At 36.4% G+C, this 14,500-nt stretch overlaps 1 protein-coding gene across 4 annotated transcripts; it reads left to right on the forward strand.

Moving 5' to 3' along the window:
* The first annotated feature begins 781 nt into the window (after positions 1-781).
* Positions 782-10,752, forward strand: sult4a1 (sulfotransferase family 4A, member 1). 4 transcript variants are annotated; one of them, XR_013798871.1, is made up of 8 exons: positions 782-1,303; positions 4,826-4,956; positions 5,044-5,124; positions 5,717-5,843; positions 5,941-6,035; positions 7,600-7,738; positions 8,927-9,303; positions 9,770-10,752. XR_013798871.1 is itself a non-coding variant. In XM_079622785.1 (7 exons), the coding sequence occupies exons 1-7, from the start codon at positions 1,135-1,137 to the stop codon at positions 9,237-9,239; spliced, it is 798 nt and encodes a 265-aa protein (XP_079478911.1). In that variant the 5' UTR covers positions 782-1,134; the 3' UTR covers positions 9,240-10,752. The 4 variants fall into 4 exon arrangements, 2 of the variants coding, with proteins under 2 accessions (XP_079478911.1, XP_079478910.1); XR_013798872.1 differs by having other exon boundaries at positions 783-1,303; positions 9,184-9,303; XM_079622785.1 differs by having other exon boundaries at positions 9,184-10,752.
* Positions 10,753-14,500: the final 3,748 nt, after the last annotated feature.

A 14,500-nucleotide genomic window follows, 5' to 3' on the forward strand; every position in this document is an offset into this window, starting at 1 on the left:
TAAAGGTAGAAAAGGGGAGTCACAGTAAGTTCCTGAATAGGCGGGGCTTGTTTCTTCAGTCCACACTGCGCCTAGTCTCCACGACGTTGTCACGTGGTTTGCGTTACATTCCTATTTATTTTTTTGCATTTGCCGAGCCAGACCAATCACAATAGTTTAAAATGATAACATTATGGCCCAATTTTACAGACAGGGGTTGACATTAACATTAAGCCAGGATTAGGCCTTAGTTGAATTAGGACATTTAAGTAGGCTATAGCTTTTATAAACGTGCCTTCGAAAAACACATTACTGGTGTGCATCTTGAGACAATGGCATTGGCATATTTTAGTGCAAGTTGCTTTCAGATAAAACAGCTCATTAATGCATTTTAGTCTCGGACTGGATTTAAGCCTTTTTCTGTGAAACCAGGGGTTTAATCAATTTGATTGAGATCGTCTATAATTGATATATATCAAATACCAATAGGTCTACTACTTCTAATGGTGAAATTTAAAAAAAAAATAATTCTTAGAGTGAAAATGTCTCCAGGCAAAAATCATCCTGAGAATTGAATGCAGCTCTGCTTTTGTTAGACACACACAACTTGTGCACTAAGTTATCAGTAAGCATTTAAAACACTCTTAGTAATTTGATATTCATATCATTAACAAACATTATTAGTCATTACATGATGCTAAAAATAGCCTAGATCGTAGCCTGATATATTGGCTACAATATAGGCTACACTCGTATTTAAGTGTAGGCTACATTCACGATAAAATGTGTGCTGAGAAATCAGTCAAACGTGATAGAATTATTAAAGCATGAATGGATTCAGCTTTCTCACTCAGCAACCACAATTCTATAGTTTTACTTGTAGAAACACGTTGTTTATTTACATAACCGATGAAGAGCTGGCGTGCGCGAGGATCCGCCCCGGACGACTGGTGCTGATGCTGAGCATCACTGAGAGAATCCTATTACATCATCTCTACGCCACCTGATTGGCTGAAGGTCAAGGCGCAAGCAAAGAGGCACGTCGTTCCCAAACAATCAAGGGCTGGTGGATATTAAATGCGTCCTCTTCTCCCCAAATCTTTTTTTAAAAATCAATCCCTACGAGCTTTTCGTGCTGTATAATCGTTTGAAAGCATGGCGGAAAGCGAGGTGGACACGCCGAGCACCCCGATTGAATACGAGAGCAAATACTTCGAGTATCATGGAGTTCGACTCCCTCCTTTCTGCAGGGGCAAGATGGACGAGATCGCCAACTTTTCGCTAAGAAGTAGCGACATATGGATCGTTACATACCCCAAATCAGGTATGAAATCATATAGTTAGAGTTTACATGCGCACGCTATTCCTGCATCGCGGATGCAGAGGTGTTTTACCTAAATAAACGGTCGTCACTGCACGTCACTTTTTTGCATATTTATTTTTAGACAATATGATTTTGATTGCATCAGATAGCTTGTGAATATAATCAAATGAATACCAAACACACTATGCATATTTACATAGCATGCTTGTTTAGTAAAAATAGCGCTTTTGACGATTAAAAAGATGTTCTATGTGTCTCATCAACGGCCTGGATGGCATTGGCAATATTATTAGTTTCAAACATTAATAATTGTCAAAATATCATAAAACCAGCCTGGCCCTAATCGTGTCTGGTCCACCCTGAGAGTCTGATGGCCACCTTAGAGCTGACGAGTTTGATTAAAAAATAAGGTGTAAAGTTGCTTATTTTAGAGATTGTGTGATGTTTGGCTAATAAGAGTGACAAATCAAAATTCTGGATGCGTGTTTGTATTGTGAAATAATAACAGCAAGATGAAATGTTTGCCATGCCCACACGTGTTCATTCACTGCAGAGGCGCTGTTTCCTTTTAGGATATATTGCTCCCTCTCCCACGCATGCTAGTCAGTTTACTTGTGTAATAAGGCTGCTGAAAACAGACAAACTTTTATTTATTTTTTTTGGCATGAAAAAAAAGCAAGTTAGACTGGAACGTGCATGTGCATTACATTGCTTTCAAACCTGCTTGCACTTGAGAAGTCAAAAAGAAAACCATCCTTGGCTTGTAAACAACATTAGGACAGTCTAAAGGATATATAAATGAAAGCAGTTGTTTATACCATGATCGCGCCGCTATAAAGAGAAGAATTGAGAGGTAGACAGACAGCAGTGAGAGAGTAAGAAGGCTCTGAAATGGCTTGGCTTTGCAGAGGATGTTGTGTCGCACCAGCATCTGTAATTGAGTCCGGAGAGCCGAGGGAAGGCCGAGCTCTGCTGCGTTACACACTGAAATGTGTGTGTCCAGCGGGGCCGTGATGGATGGCAGGTCAACAGAGTCACACGTTGCACTGCCAGTCGAATCTGCAGAGTAAACAGACATTGCCTTGTTGATACTGTAGGTGTTGTGGGAATGGGGGAGTCTAACATTACAAGCTTGATACTTCTCAAATAAAAACAAAATCAATCGAGGAAGTTTGCTAGTGCATAAAGTATGTTTGCGGGATAATTTTTATTTTATTTTGAGTGACTTCAGTTTGTTTTCCAGTCCAGTGGGAGGAAGTGGCCACCAGGAGGGTCATGTGACCCTGGTGTGTTTTCTTGAAGCGGATTGATTTTGTAAACAAAAATCGGTTGCAAATCCAACACATTCTCATTTTTTTCATCACTTTTATTTGACTGACAGGAAATTAGTCAAATGTATTTAAAATGGATTAATAAACCTACGTGTTCGTCGTACTGGCACATAGACCCTCCTTTTGTTTGTTATGCCCTTAAAATCCTGGATTTATAATATTAGTTCCAGATCTTTAAAATAGCTGACTGTTTACAAAACATTATTCTAGGAATCTGTGGAGATCAAATCAAGATTTTTTTTGACAGTATTAAATATTGTATTTATTTCTGTGTGTTTGTGTGAATGTTGTTCCTGTAAAAGTAAGCATGCAGAATTGAATGTTCTCTAATCATCATTAATGATGAATCCAATCAATGAGGGTTCAATGTACAGTAATGGTCAAAATTGATTCGTTTTTAATGACCTTACAAATTCGATTGAACCGTCAAAATATGAGGAACATTAGGGAAGAACAAACCCCTAAACATGGTTAAGGTATTTATCTGGCAAAATTATTTGGCAAAAAAGGCAAAAAGCTTTATTTTACTATGCAAAAACAGAATGCATAGATAAACTAAATGCTCACAGGAAAAGCGTACGTACAATATTTTGTTGGTTCTCTCTTGTTTTTGCGTGTGTAACGCAAATTTCTTTGTATAACAGCGTGGCCAAAAATTATGTCCGCAAAATGTAGCCACCATGTTTCATTGCGTTATCATCACAAACAATTGAATCCAAGCACAACTATGCAAAATGATTACAAAATCTTTACCAAATTTTTAATAAAGGGTAAAGATGTACATTTTCCTAGGCTAGACATCATTTTTGGCCACCACTGTATATTTCCCTCCCCAAAAAACAAGCAAAAAAAGGACAGAAAAGAAAAACATAATACATTTAAAGCATGTAGCTAATTCTGATGTTGCTATACACAAAGTCCAACCTAAAAAAATGTACACTAACTGTATAACTATTCCAATAGCTGTAAATAGATTAAATGAATGGTTGTAAGAATGTTTAATAGAGAACCTCAACTGGCTATGTCATTTGAGGTTGATACCTCTGTTGTAAGAGATATATACACGTTATACAGTATACTGTATATACGGCATAAATTATATAATTGCATAATATATAATGAACAACTCGCACCAGGGCCCCAGATACCCAAGCTATGGCCCAGTGTATGATTACATACATTTGATTGTCCTTTTAAGAGGAAGGGCCCGTCAGAAGGCATTACGTGTTTATTCTGTTATTTAATGAAGTTAATTTATACTTATCTGCTCTCAAATCAGCCAAGTGTAAACAAAACTGCTCGATGAGAGCGAAAGAGACACATTAGGATCATTTCAAGGTCATATTTGCATTATGCCTGTTTTGTGCTCCCATAAGGCCTGAAAACATATAAAGAAATATGAGTTCTGCTGAATTGGCAAAACAATCTCTTCTACTAAACAACCTCAACTAAACTAAAGTCACATGTCGGCCTGTTCTTTTCATCTAAAATGGGCAAAAATCAGAAGTGAAAGAGGACACTGATACGCCTCCACAGACACACAGGGAGTGAGAAAATAAAATCTACTTGATTATATACACTTAATACGATCTGCCCTCAAACTTGCATTTTTGGGCTTTTTAGAGGATCCAAATGAAACTTGTCAGGCTTTAAAGGCTCTTTTGTCAGTTGTCTAATGCTTGTCATGTGTTTCTGTCTGCATAATTACTCTTAAATTAATTTGTTATGGCTTATAAATATTTTTGTACATTTTGTGCAAGATGTTTTCTTGGAATGCGACATCTTCCTGTTGGTCAGTACATTAAACAGAATATCCTTTTATTAACGTCAAAGCTAAATGTCAGAACAAACTTATCTATAAACAAATAGATAAATAAAATAAAAATATCAGATCTTCACCTGTTATCAATATTAATTCTGTAGGACAAGTAAACAGTTCAACGGAGGGGCTGCTCCTCATTAGCTGGGATGGTCAAAACTAATAAAAAAAGAAAAGAAAATAATTATTATCAAGATAAAAACAAAAAAAAAAACATTTTAAAATGGTTTTGGGGTTGCAGGTCAGGCTATATTCAGGCAAATGCATGAGTCTACTATTACTCAATTCTGTTAAGTGCAGCAGGCAAAGTCATCTTTTTACCATCAATAATACATCCGATATGACTTTCCTTCCTGCCTCTCACACACACAGGTACGAGTTTGTTACAGGAGGTGGTGTATCTGGTGAGCCAGGGTGCGGACCCAGATGAAATCGGCCTCATGAATATTGATGAGCAGCTTCCCGTGTTGGAATACCCACAGCCGGGGTTGGAGATTATCCAGGTAGACTCTCTCTCACACACACATATTTACCAAAACCATGGCCTTCGGCATGAGAATGCTGACCTCTGACCTCTTTGACTGACGTAGGAACTGACGTCGCCTCGTCTGATCAAAAGCCACCTGCCGTACCGATTCCTGCCCACAGCCATGCACAATGGAGAAGGCAAGGTCAGCTGGAACACAGTGCAACATATTAATCATGACTTCCAATCGTTCATTAGGGCCTATTCACACTAAACCTTCTCTATTATTATACATACCATTGATACCTTTATTCAGCAAGGATATAATAAAGTGTTTAGAAGTGACAGTAAAGACATTTGTAACATTACAAAAGATTTCTGTTTCAAATAAATGAGTTATTTTGACATTTATATTCAATCAAAGCATCCTTAATTTTTTTCTTCACAGTTTCCACAAAAATATTAAGCAGCACATTGAAAATAATAAGAAATGTTTCTTTACCAGCAAATTAGCACATTCAAATTAAGGATAATGTGACACTGAAGACTGGAGTAATGATGTAAATTCAACTTTGCCATCACAGGAATTACTTACATTTTAAAGGCTATATTAAATATAGAAAACAATATTACTTTTTTAACTGTATTTTAATAAGAGTAGTACAGTAGTGTACAATGGGTTGCCTTTGTATTTTACTTTGCTTATGGTGTGAAAAAACGTTTTCTTTTTGAAATGAGCTTTTTGTATATATTTTGGCATGAATATGCCTTTCGACAAACATATGTATGTCCTCTAGGTGATATATATGGCCAGGAACCCTAAAGACCTGGTGGTGTCCTACTACCAGTTCCATCGCTCTTTACGAACCATGAGCTACCGGGGAACGTTCCAGGAGTTCTGCAGGCGATTCATGAACGACAAGTGTGAGTAAGAGACATGACACAAAAGTGACAGATTTGCTCAAAAGGAAAGTGTATGAGAATGAACTTTTGTTTTGGTCTGTGTCCTGTGTCTCTGTAGTGGGATACGGTTCCTGGTTTGATCATGTTCAGGAGTTCTGGGAGCATCGCATGGACTCTAATGTTCTCTTTTTGAAATATGAGGACATGTACAAGGTACCGCCTGCATTGAGACACACGCACACACACACACACACACGCACACGCACACGCACGCACACGATTTTTGTTATTGCAAATTCTAACGAAAATGTTGCTTTTAAAAAATATATATTTTGTAATTGATTTTGAAACATTTATTGCTCGATTGTATTTGTCTGTAGACGTATCAGTGTTATTTTAGTATTATTAGTATTTATGATTATTTTTAAGTTTTAGTAATTATGGTATGTGATATACTGTATACTGTATATATCTCACTTTGCATGTAATGAGTCTATATAATATAGTTTCACCTTTTAAGTTTAATTACTGAAATAAATAAACTTTTGCGAACGAGTTTCACCTGTATATATATATATATATATACCGGTATATATTTCTGTATTAGTCATTCTTATTTAAGTTTTATAAATTTTAGTACTTGTACCTCAACTTATATTAAGTTCCTGTGCAACTTACCGGTATTCTAATATTCATTTAAGTTTTTAAGTTGATGTTTTTCCATCTATTATTTACATTTTATTTTATTTCAAGCTATTGTTTTTATACTTTTAGTCAACAATAATAACACTGATATATTACTTTCCACTTGAATTCAGTTTCCTGTAAACTGTGATGCAGAGATGGTAAATGATCTCAAACTCATCGCAAAGTGTGTTCCGCTTCATGCAATCTTTAAAAAAATAGTAGTGTACAGTATATTCGTAAGCTGTGCGTTAGTATTGTATTTTGAACACACCCTCTTCTACATTTGTTTATCACCCATTATCACAGTTGGTACATTTCATTCTTAACAGTTCGATAGTAGTGTTGTGTATGTTTAGGAGGGGGATCACTGATAGTCAGTCTGCTTGAATATGTTGTTTCCATATCTTTATGGGCTAATGCGATAAAGAGAGGTCAGAGTCCAGCAGGAAAGCACAAACAGACAAACAGAGACACTGCATGTGACAGAGGCAACAGACTAATGTATAGAAACATACAGATAGATAGGACACCATGTTCCAGGAGTCTGTGGTTCTTTAAGCAGTTAAAGGTCAGAGACTATATGCTGAACATAAAGGGTATTATATAAGGTAATATCCATCCACCATTTGCATTAACTAACAATGAGCAATATATGTATATATATTTTTTTTACAGCATTTAACCTTTGTTAAAACCGTTCATGTTAGTTCCTAGTGCATTAACTGTTGCTTTCATTGTTTCAATACTTCATAAGTTCAAGAAATATGAATTAAATTGCTATTATTGTGTAAACGTTTAGGAAATAATAAACTAAAATAACATAAAATATAAACAAATAGCAAAAGTTGAACATACATGAATTGGTCGCTTTGCATTTTTAGCCATTTAGTTTTTCTGGACACAGAACAGCTGGTAGATAAAACGTCAGCTGCACCTCGAGGTCCCTGAAACCATTTGAAAAAGTTAATTATGTAAGCCTATTACGTGTTCATGAGTAAAACCAAGGTGTGAGTCATAATTACATAACTGAAGACTGTCATTCTCTCTTTCTCTCCACCTTTCCTGCTGCCTGTAATTGTTGTCTCTGGAGGATCTGGGGACCCTGGTGGAGCAGCTGGCTCGATTCCTGGGCATCGCGTGTGATAAAGCCCAGCGGGAGAGCATGGTGGAGAGCTGTAACCAACTCATTGAGCAGTGCTGCAACTCCGAGGCCCTGTCCATCTACCGGGGTAAGAGACAGACGACAGGAGAAAAGGGGGGCGCTCGAAGGTATAAAGGGGGGGCGCGTGTACATTCAGAAGATTGTTATGCAAAAGAAACCTCTTCAGTAAATAATTGAACACTAAATATTAATTTGACATTTTATTACCTCATGATGACTTGCAGTACTGTTATCACTTGTAGTGGTTTTTATCGTTTAATAACAGGCCGTTAGATGGTGTAATTAAAGAATCAGAATTGAGTATTGCAGGGAGCCGTGTAAAAATATAAATGAAAGATGCATGGTTCTGCACTAAGCATGGACAAGTTTATAAAAGGACTGCCTGTGCCAGGTAAACGTACAGCAGTGGGTCAAAAAGCTGCGCTTGGACACACTGCAAAGACTGTCAACTAGTATGTGCGTTCTGCACCTGCGTATAAGGAAATACGTTTTTATCAGCAGGTATCAATAGTTCGATTCAAATAGACAAACGAAACTAGGCCTGCAGATATTCAAATTTTGTTATACAAATATTTGCCTATTGGAATGCTCAGGTCATAACTCTCCCAATCCAGCAGGTGGCAGTGGCATTCAAAAAGGGAAACTAGAAGAGCTAGAAGAACTGTGGACACACAAAGCAAGAATTTACCACTGTTAACAACATAGACAATATCTATGGTTTACAACAGTCTCTGATTACAGAAGGATTCTTTTTTTTTTTTCTTGTGCGCTGATTCCCTAAGCTGAACAGCCAATCAGAGTGATCGCTCTCACCGACTAGCTCCGCCTCTGATTCGTCATGAATCGGGCGATAAAAGTAGATGCGTCTGTCAGGAGCGAACCGAAAAAATAAGACAAAACCGTGTGTCCTGGCATCTAAAGTGATAGTTCACCCAAAATTAAAACAAACACTTACCATCAAGTTCTTCCAAACCTGTGAGAGTTTCTTTCTTCTGTTGAACACAAAAGAAGATATTTTAAATTATATTGGTAACCAGACAGTTGAAGGAACCCACTGACTTCCATAGTATATAGGGAAAAAAATAGCATGGAAGCAAATGGGTGCCGTCAACTGTCTTTAAGAGACTTCACATCACAAACACAAAGAGAAGCTTGTTAAAGTTGATTTGTTTTAGTACTGTATTCATTACAATGTTTCAAGCAAGGTCTTTGGGTGCATGTCAGTGGGGGGCATGACAATATTTTCCTCTAAAAGGGGGCCGGGCCTGCAGAAACGGTTTGGGAACCACTGCCATCATGTGGTGAATATGCATGGTGTATCTTTATTTCTATTGAAATTTCTGTTACTATATGTTGTCTTTGTCCTATTATTTTGTTACTATTTAATAAACTTTATGAACCCCCCTTTTTTTACATAAAAGAGGGGATTTGCAATTTATTTTAGATTATTTTATCATTTGCACTTTAGTTCTGTTTTGTTGTTTTCTTGTGTCTTGTTCCATTTTCTTTTAGTGCATGGATTCTTGGCTTGGCATGATGCTGACTACTCACTACATACAGTACAGTAGGGAGCACTTATTATATAAACAGTGAACATGAAGATGGAAAATGTGTGTGAGAGGGGTACAGAAGGTGAGTCTGCGTGATGTCAAGTCTTTAAGCAATGTTCTGGATTCGATTTCCATAATATTGGTTACCACAAAAAATCTAACAATTTCTTGCACTTACAATACAATTAAACCAAGTTAGCATTCCGGAAGATGTGAAGCTTGTATTTTTGTTGACCCACTTAAATTGAAACTATTATTCAGTAAAAAATATTTATTATTTGGGGTGTATAGTTGGATTACCTTCCCTGTTTTACTGATGTAATTCCTATATCCCTAGTTGTATCATATAAAAGCTAGCAGCATTATATGCATGATATTTAAGTTGAAAGATTTCAGTCAATGCTTTTTGAAAACACAACTGAGGAATTAATTATTCTCGTTGGCAATCAAAGTTATGCCACAAATGCTGCCAATAGAGTTTAACTAGCGTTGAAACTAGCGTGATTTGATATCAAGAGCTCTTGTAACTCTGTTTTCCTCTGCTTTAGGTCGCTTTGGGCTTTGGAAGGACGTTTTCACTGTGTCCATGAACGAAAAGTTTGATGGTGTTTACCGACAGAAGATGGCAAAGTCTGACCTGACCTTTGACTTTAACCTGTGAGGAAGCGACACTGGACTATCCGTTAACCGCTCAAACAACAAACCAATCAACCAATCACCTGCTGTGCTTAATGTCACCTGATGGACGTTCCCCATCCAGATTTGATCTTTCCATCCCCACCATCTCTTGCTCATCAATGCTTTCATTAGCTACTCGAAAGTTACTTCTTAGTACAGTTACTAAGAGGCTTTTTTTCCCCTCTCTTGTGTATTTGTATTGCATCAGCAGTGCTAGTCCGAAGTGTAAGCACAGTGCTTGTTGCGTTTGCACATTGTACAGAGCTATTCCATATCCCAAAGGCGCTTATGACATGTGTATTTATAAAAAATTAGAAAATGATTTAGACTATATTCTATATGCTAAAGCCCTTACGACAAACTCTCAGGAGGATTCTTGAAATCATTGGCTACTAGATGCACCAAATATGCAGTCATCCAATCACAACTCAGGTCGTGAAAACCTGAGCCTCATGATGAATGCTGATTGGCTCCTGGCCAAAAGATCTTAAAGTATGTGTGGAATGTCATTTTGCTTCTTCTTGTGCACCTCTCTTAGTGGCTTCTAGATGGCTTTGACTTATATGATATGTATAGTATGGCTATTCATTGATACCGTAATGAAAGGTAATTCACATTGTTGTTATGTTCACTTTATTATCTTCATTTTTGAGTGCATCACTTCTATTTGCATCATCATTCACATGAACATACACTGTGTCGAGGAGTAGGAAGGGGATCTTTTTAGAACATTTTACATCAGTTACATGCATATCGTAATATAATGCATCAGAAGTGTTGTTATGAGCAGATATGAGTTTGTATTTCATCATTATGTTTTGGTCAAAAGTATAAAAGATGCGTATAAGGGGAACTCAGATACCAGCACTCATAACAAAGTGACTTGTAACCTCACATATCCAACAATTGTGTTCAGAATGGAATACTATAGCATATATGTACTACACTGTACAGTATGCTAGTATGTATCCCATGCCACTAAATAGTTCAATCAGTTGTATGCCACATTGTCACATGACCTCATTAAGCGCATGTTTAATTCAGAGAGCGATGGTTGTGTCAGAAAATAAAATTACTATTTTGCATTTTTGATCCCAAAAATCTCTTGGCATTCTGATCATATAATGACACGATAAAATATTACATCTGATTCATTTGCAGCACATTTTGAATTGAAGGTTGACTTTTTATCTTATAGTTCTGACTTTTTTTTGTCTTTCAAGTTTTTTTCCTCACAATTTAGATTTTTTCCCCCTCGCAATTGCAAGTTTATATACCGCAATTCAGACTGTTTTTTGAGTTGTGAAATGTAAACTCACAATTGCGAGCTATAAAATCCAAATTGCAAAATATAAACTCAATTCCGAGAAAAAGAATTGTGAGATAAAAATTCACAATTGACATATTTGATATGCAATGGCGGAAACATGCTTCCATTGTTTTCTGTGCAGTGTGCGCTAATGCACATTTGGAAAAAGGTAGTATAGGTAATCTGATATTTAATGCATACAGAAAATTTGCATACACACATGTGTACTATAGAAACAGTAAGAGTAGTATACTAGTATGCTATTTAGGAAATAGCACATGGCTGAATTTGAAATAGCACACTAGCACAGCCTACTACTCTTACATTTTCTCCCCATATAGCAAATAGTATGAGTAGTATGCTATTCCGAATTTAGCCAATCACTTAATTCAGGAAGAGAACAGACAGGAGAGAGGGTGATGTCATAAAGCTCTGAAACCTCACATCCAATCAGGAAGCTGCGTCATCAGTGTCACTGAATTTATTCCTCTACACCATTTTCTCTTTGTATGCTCACATATCATTCCAGTGCTTATTGTCTTTGGTATTAGCCGGATTCCCCACGTCTTTACTGTGTGGGACTCAACAGAAACTCATTGGCTACATGTCCTGCTCATTCTGATTTACACTGCTATGCTGTTTTATGTAACTCAACACATTGTTTTGTTTTTTTCAGTCTTGCTTGCTGGTTTATTAATAAAGTGACATCTTCAGGCCTTGAAGTTCAGTTTGCCTACTGTTTGTTTCTGCTTTTTTTTCTTGCCAAGAGCGTAAATACAACGTATCAGTATTAAAAAGACGGCTAACACAGCGGCTTAAATTTAAGATGCTGGATTAACAACAGTTGGAAACTGAAGCATGCTGAGTACAAAGAGGTTTCAGAACAATCACAGATGGCACCAAAGGACAAGTTAAGTTCCTATGGCAACAAATCAGTGCCTCTGATATTCATGTGTCCTTTAATCGCCAATCAGGTATTAAAAAGAAAGCAGTGTGAGCACTGCAACTTTGTATTGTAATGTTACACCATTGCATGGTCTCATGGAATAGTGTTATTAAAGGAATAGTTTGCCCCCAAATTAACAAATAATCATTTGAGGGTGAACTCCCTTTAACTTTACAAGAGACAAAAGTTACAAGCTTATTCTCATAATGCATTAAAAACTGTTTTTACGGTTACATTTCAGGGTCCGTTTGGACCCGGTGGAACATAAGCTGATAAAACAGTCATAACTTATTATTTTTCAACTAAAACCATAATCAGTAGCTTCTCATTAATGAGTGAATGCACTTTTGAATGTTACCATGCTATTACTTTAATTAACCCCTTTTTATTAATTAAACAAATTAATAACTACAGCTAAAAGTCATGTAAGAAAATATATATTTTTATCATTATTTCTAAGAATTTTTGTTTAAAAATTTCATTAGATATATTATTAAAATGATACCAGTTGATTTGAGTATTTTAATTTATTAATAATTCCCTCCTATCACTGAATTGATCTTTTAAAAACAATCTTTAAATTTCCTTCATATGGTGAATAATGAACCCCCTGAAGACTTTGAAATGTATAATTGCTCAAACATCATCTTCTCATACATGCCAGATGCATACAAATTATTTAAAGATTATGCATCTTAAAATATATTAATACATTTTATTTGTAATAAAATGTGTACCCATTACTGACTAATAATGGTGATCACTAGAGGGCAGTGCAGTCTAAAGGCAGAAATATTGCAGAAACATTTTAAAATTGATCTTTTATCCTTTGGGGCATTCTATGAAACACGTGTTTTGATACGTTTTTTTAAAAAAGATTTTCAACACGTAATTAATAATCTGCATTGTGGCATCTCAAGCTAAATTAAACAAACATGGTCATCTTTATTGGGATACAATTATGCATTCGAAAGGTAACATTGATGACAGCTTCACAGTTTAATTTGACTTGCTCAAGATGGTGAAAGGAAAAAAAATAATTTATTAAATCTCCTTTTAAATTTTCGGTTTTAAAGAAGATATTTTACAAAATCATGGTAACAGGAGTGACATTTTAAGATGTGTCCTCTGGGAGAAAAAGGATTTATCGTTAGAACCAATCATAGCGCGATGGAGGCATTGCCTCGTTTCACGTGACTTTTATTTGTCACATTTTTGTAATATTTTTGATGTTTTATTTTTGTAATATCGATTATTTTATCATCAATTTCTTTGAGTAGGCACTGCCTTTCTTGCCCCCTTGATGAAACGCACCTGGATCAGCTCCACACTTCAAAAAAGGAAGTTGCCATGTACTCTATAGCTTTACTCATTTTTACACTGCATTGATTGCTTTGTACTTTCACTCATTTTTTACCGGTTCTCCTGTTGGAGCCATGCAGAATAACAAGTCAGTATGTCTATCCGTATCTGTATGTAACTCAGGAAAACACACTTATTGTAACACTCCACAGGCATTGACAGCCCTGGGCTTTTGGGGTTAAGATTGTTATTATTTGTCTTATTTTTTTGTGAAGGAGATGCTATACAGACTTTTCTACAAAGCTGAATATGTGCAACTAAGGAAGTGAGTGAGAGAGAGAGAGAGAGAGAGAGAGAGAGAGAGAGAGAGAGAGAGAGAGAGAGAGAGAGAGAGAGAGAGAGAGAGAGAGAGAGAGAGAGAGAGAGAGAGAGAGAGAGATGTAACACAGTGATATTCTGTTTGCTGTGTCAGTCTGTGCGAGCGCTCCTGGCTGCACACTTCTGCTCTCTCCACATCTCTCGCTTCACTCATCAAACACAGTTGAGTTATGACTGTCAGAATGCTGGTTGCAGCAATATTGTTCTCTGGAGTCCTGCTCATAAAAACTGCACTGTATTTACACAGCTCAACAGGAAGGGTGGCCTGGTGGCTCGGGCCTGGGATGGAACTGTCACTTGCTGTATATCGCAAACTTTTCTGTGATATTTTGAACAGTTATTTTGTGAATTCTTCTGCTGATGTTCTAGGTGGATAAGTTAAATGAGGTTTGTCGAAATTGTCACTACTGACAGTCTTAAGTTAATATGGGTTGTATATAATATAAACTATTTGTATATAATATAAACTAATATAACTGTGCAATGAAAAATATAAATAGCTGTTATTGCACTGTAAATTGCATAGTATAAATTGCACTGTTTGCAATTTTTTAGCAAATCTAAATGAAAGGTTTCTTTCAGGTTTTCATTCATTACAGGCTCTTTTGTAAAAAAAAACATGTCCTTATGTCACAACAAAGAGCACAGAAAAAAACAGCTCAAGTT

The sequence above is a fragment of the Phoxinus phoxinus genome (genome assembly GCF_949152265.1).
Source record: "Phoxinus phoxinus genome assembly, chromosome: 9".
Taxonomy (NCBI): Eukaryota; Metazoa; Chordata; class Actinopteri; order Cypriniformes; family Leuciscidae; genus Phoxinus; species Phoxinus phoxinus.

Bases quoted from the DNA above. Each gene is read 5' to 3' on its own strand.
- sult4a1 (XM_079622784.1), top strand. From the start codon at position 1,135: ATGGCGGAAAGCGAGGTGGACACGCCGAGCACCCCGATTGAATACGAG. The intron at 4,957-5,043 runs GTAGACTCTCTC...TGACTGACGTAG, and splicing joins CGGGGTTGGAGATTATCCAG to GAACTGACGTCGCCTCGTCT. The intron at 7,739-9,769 runs GTAAGAGACAGA...CCTCTGCTTTAG, and splicing joins GGCCCTGTCCATCTACCGGG to GTCGCTTTGGGCTTTGGAAG.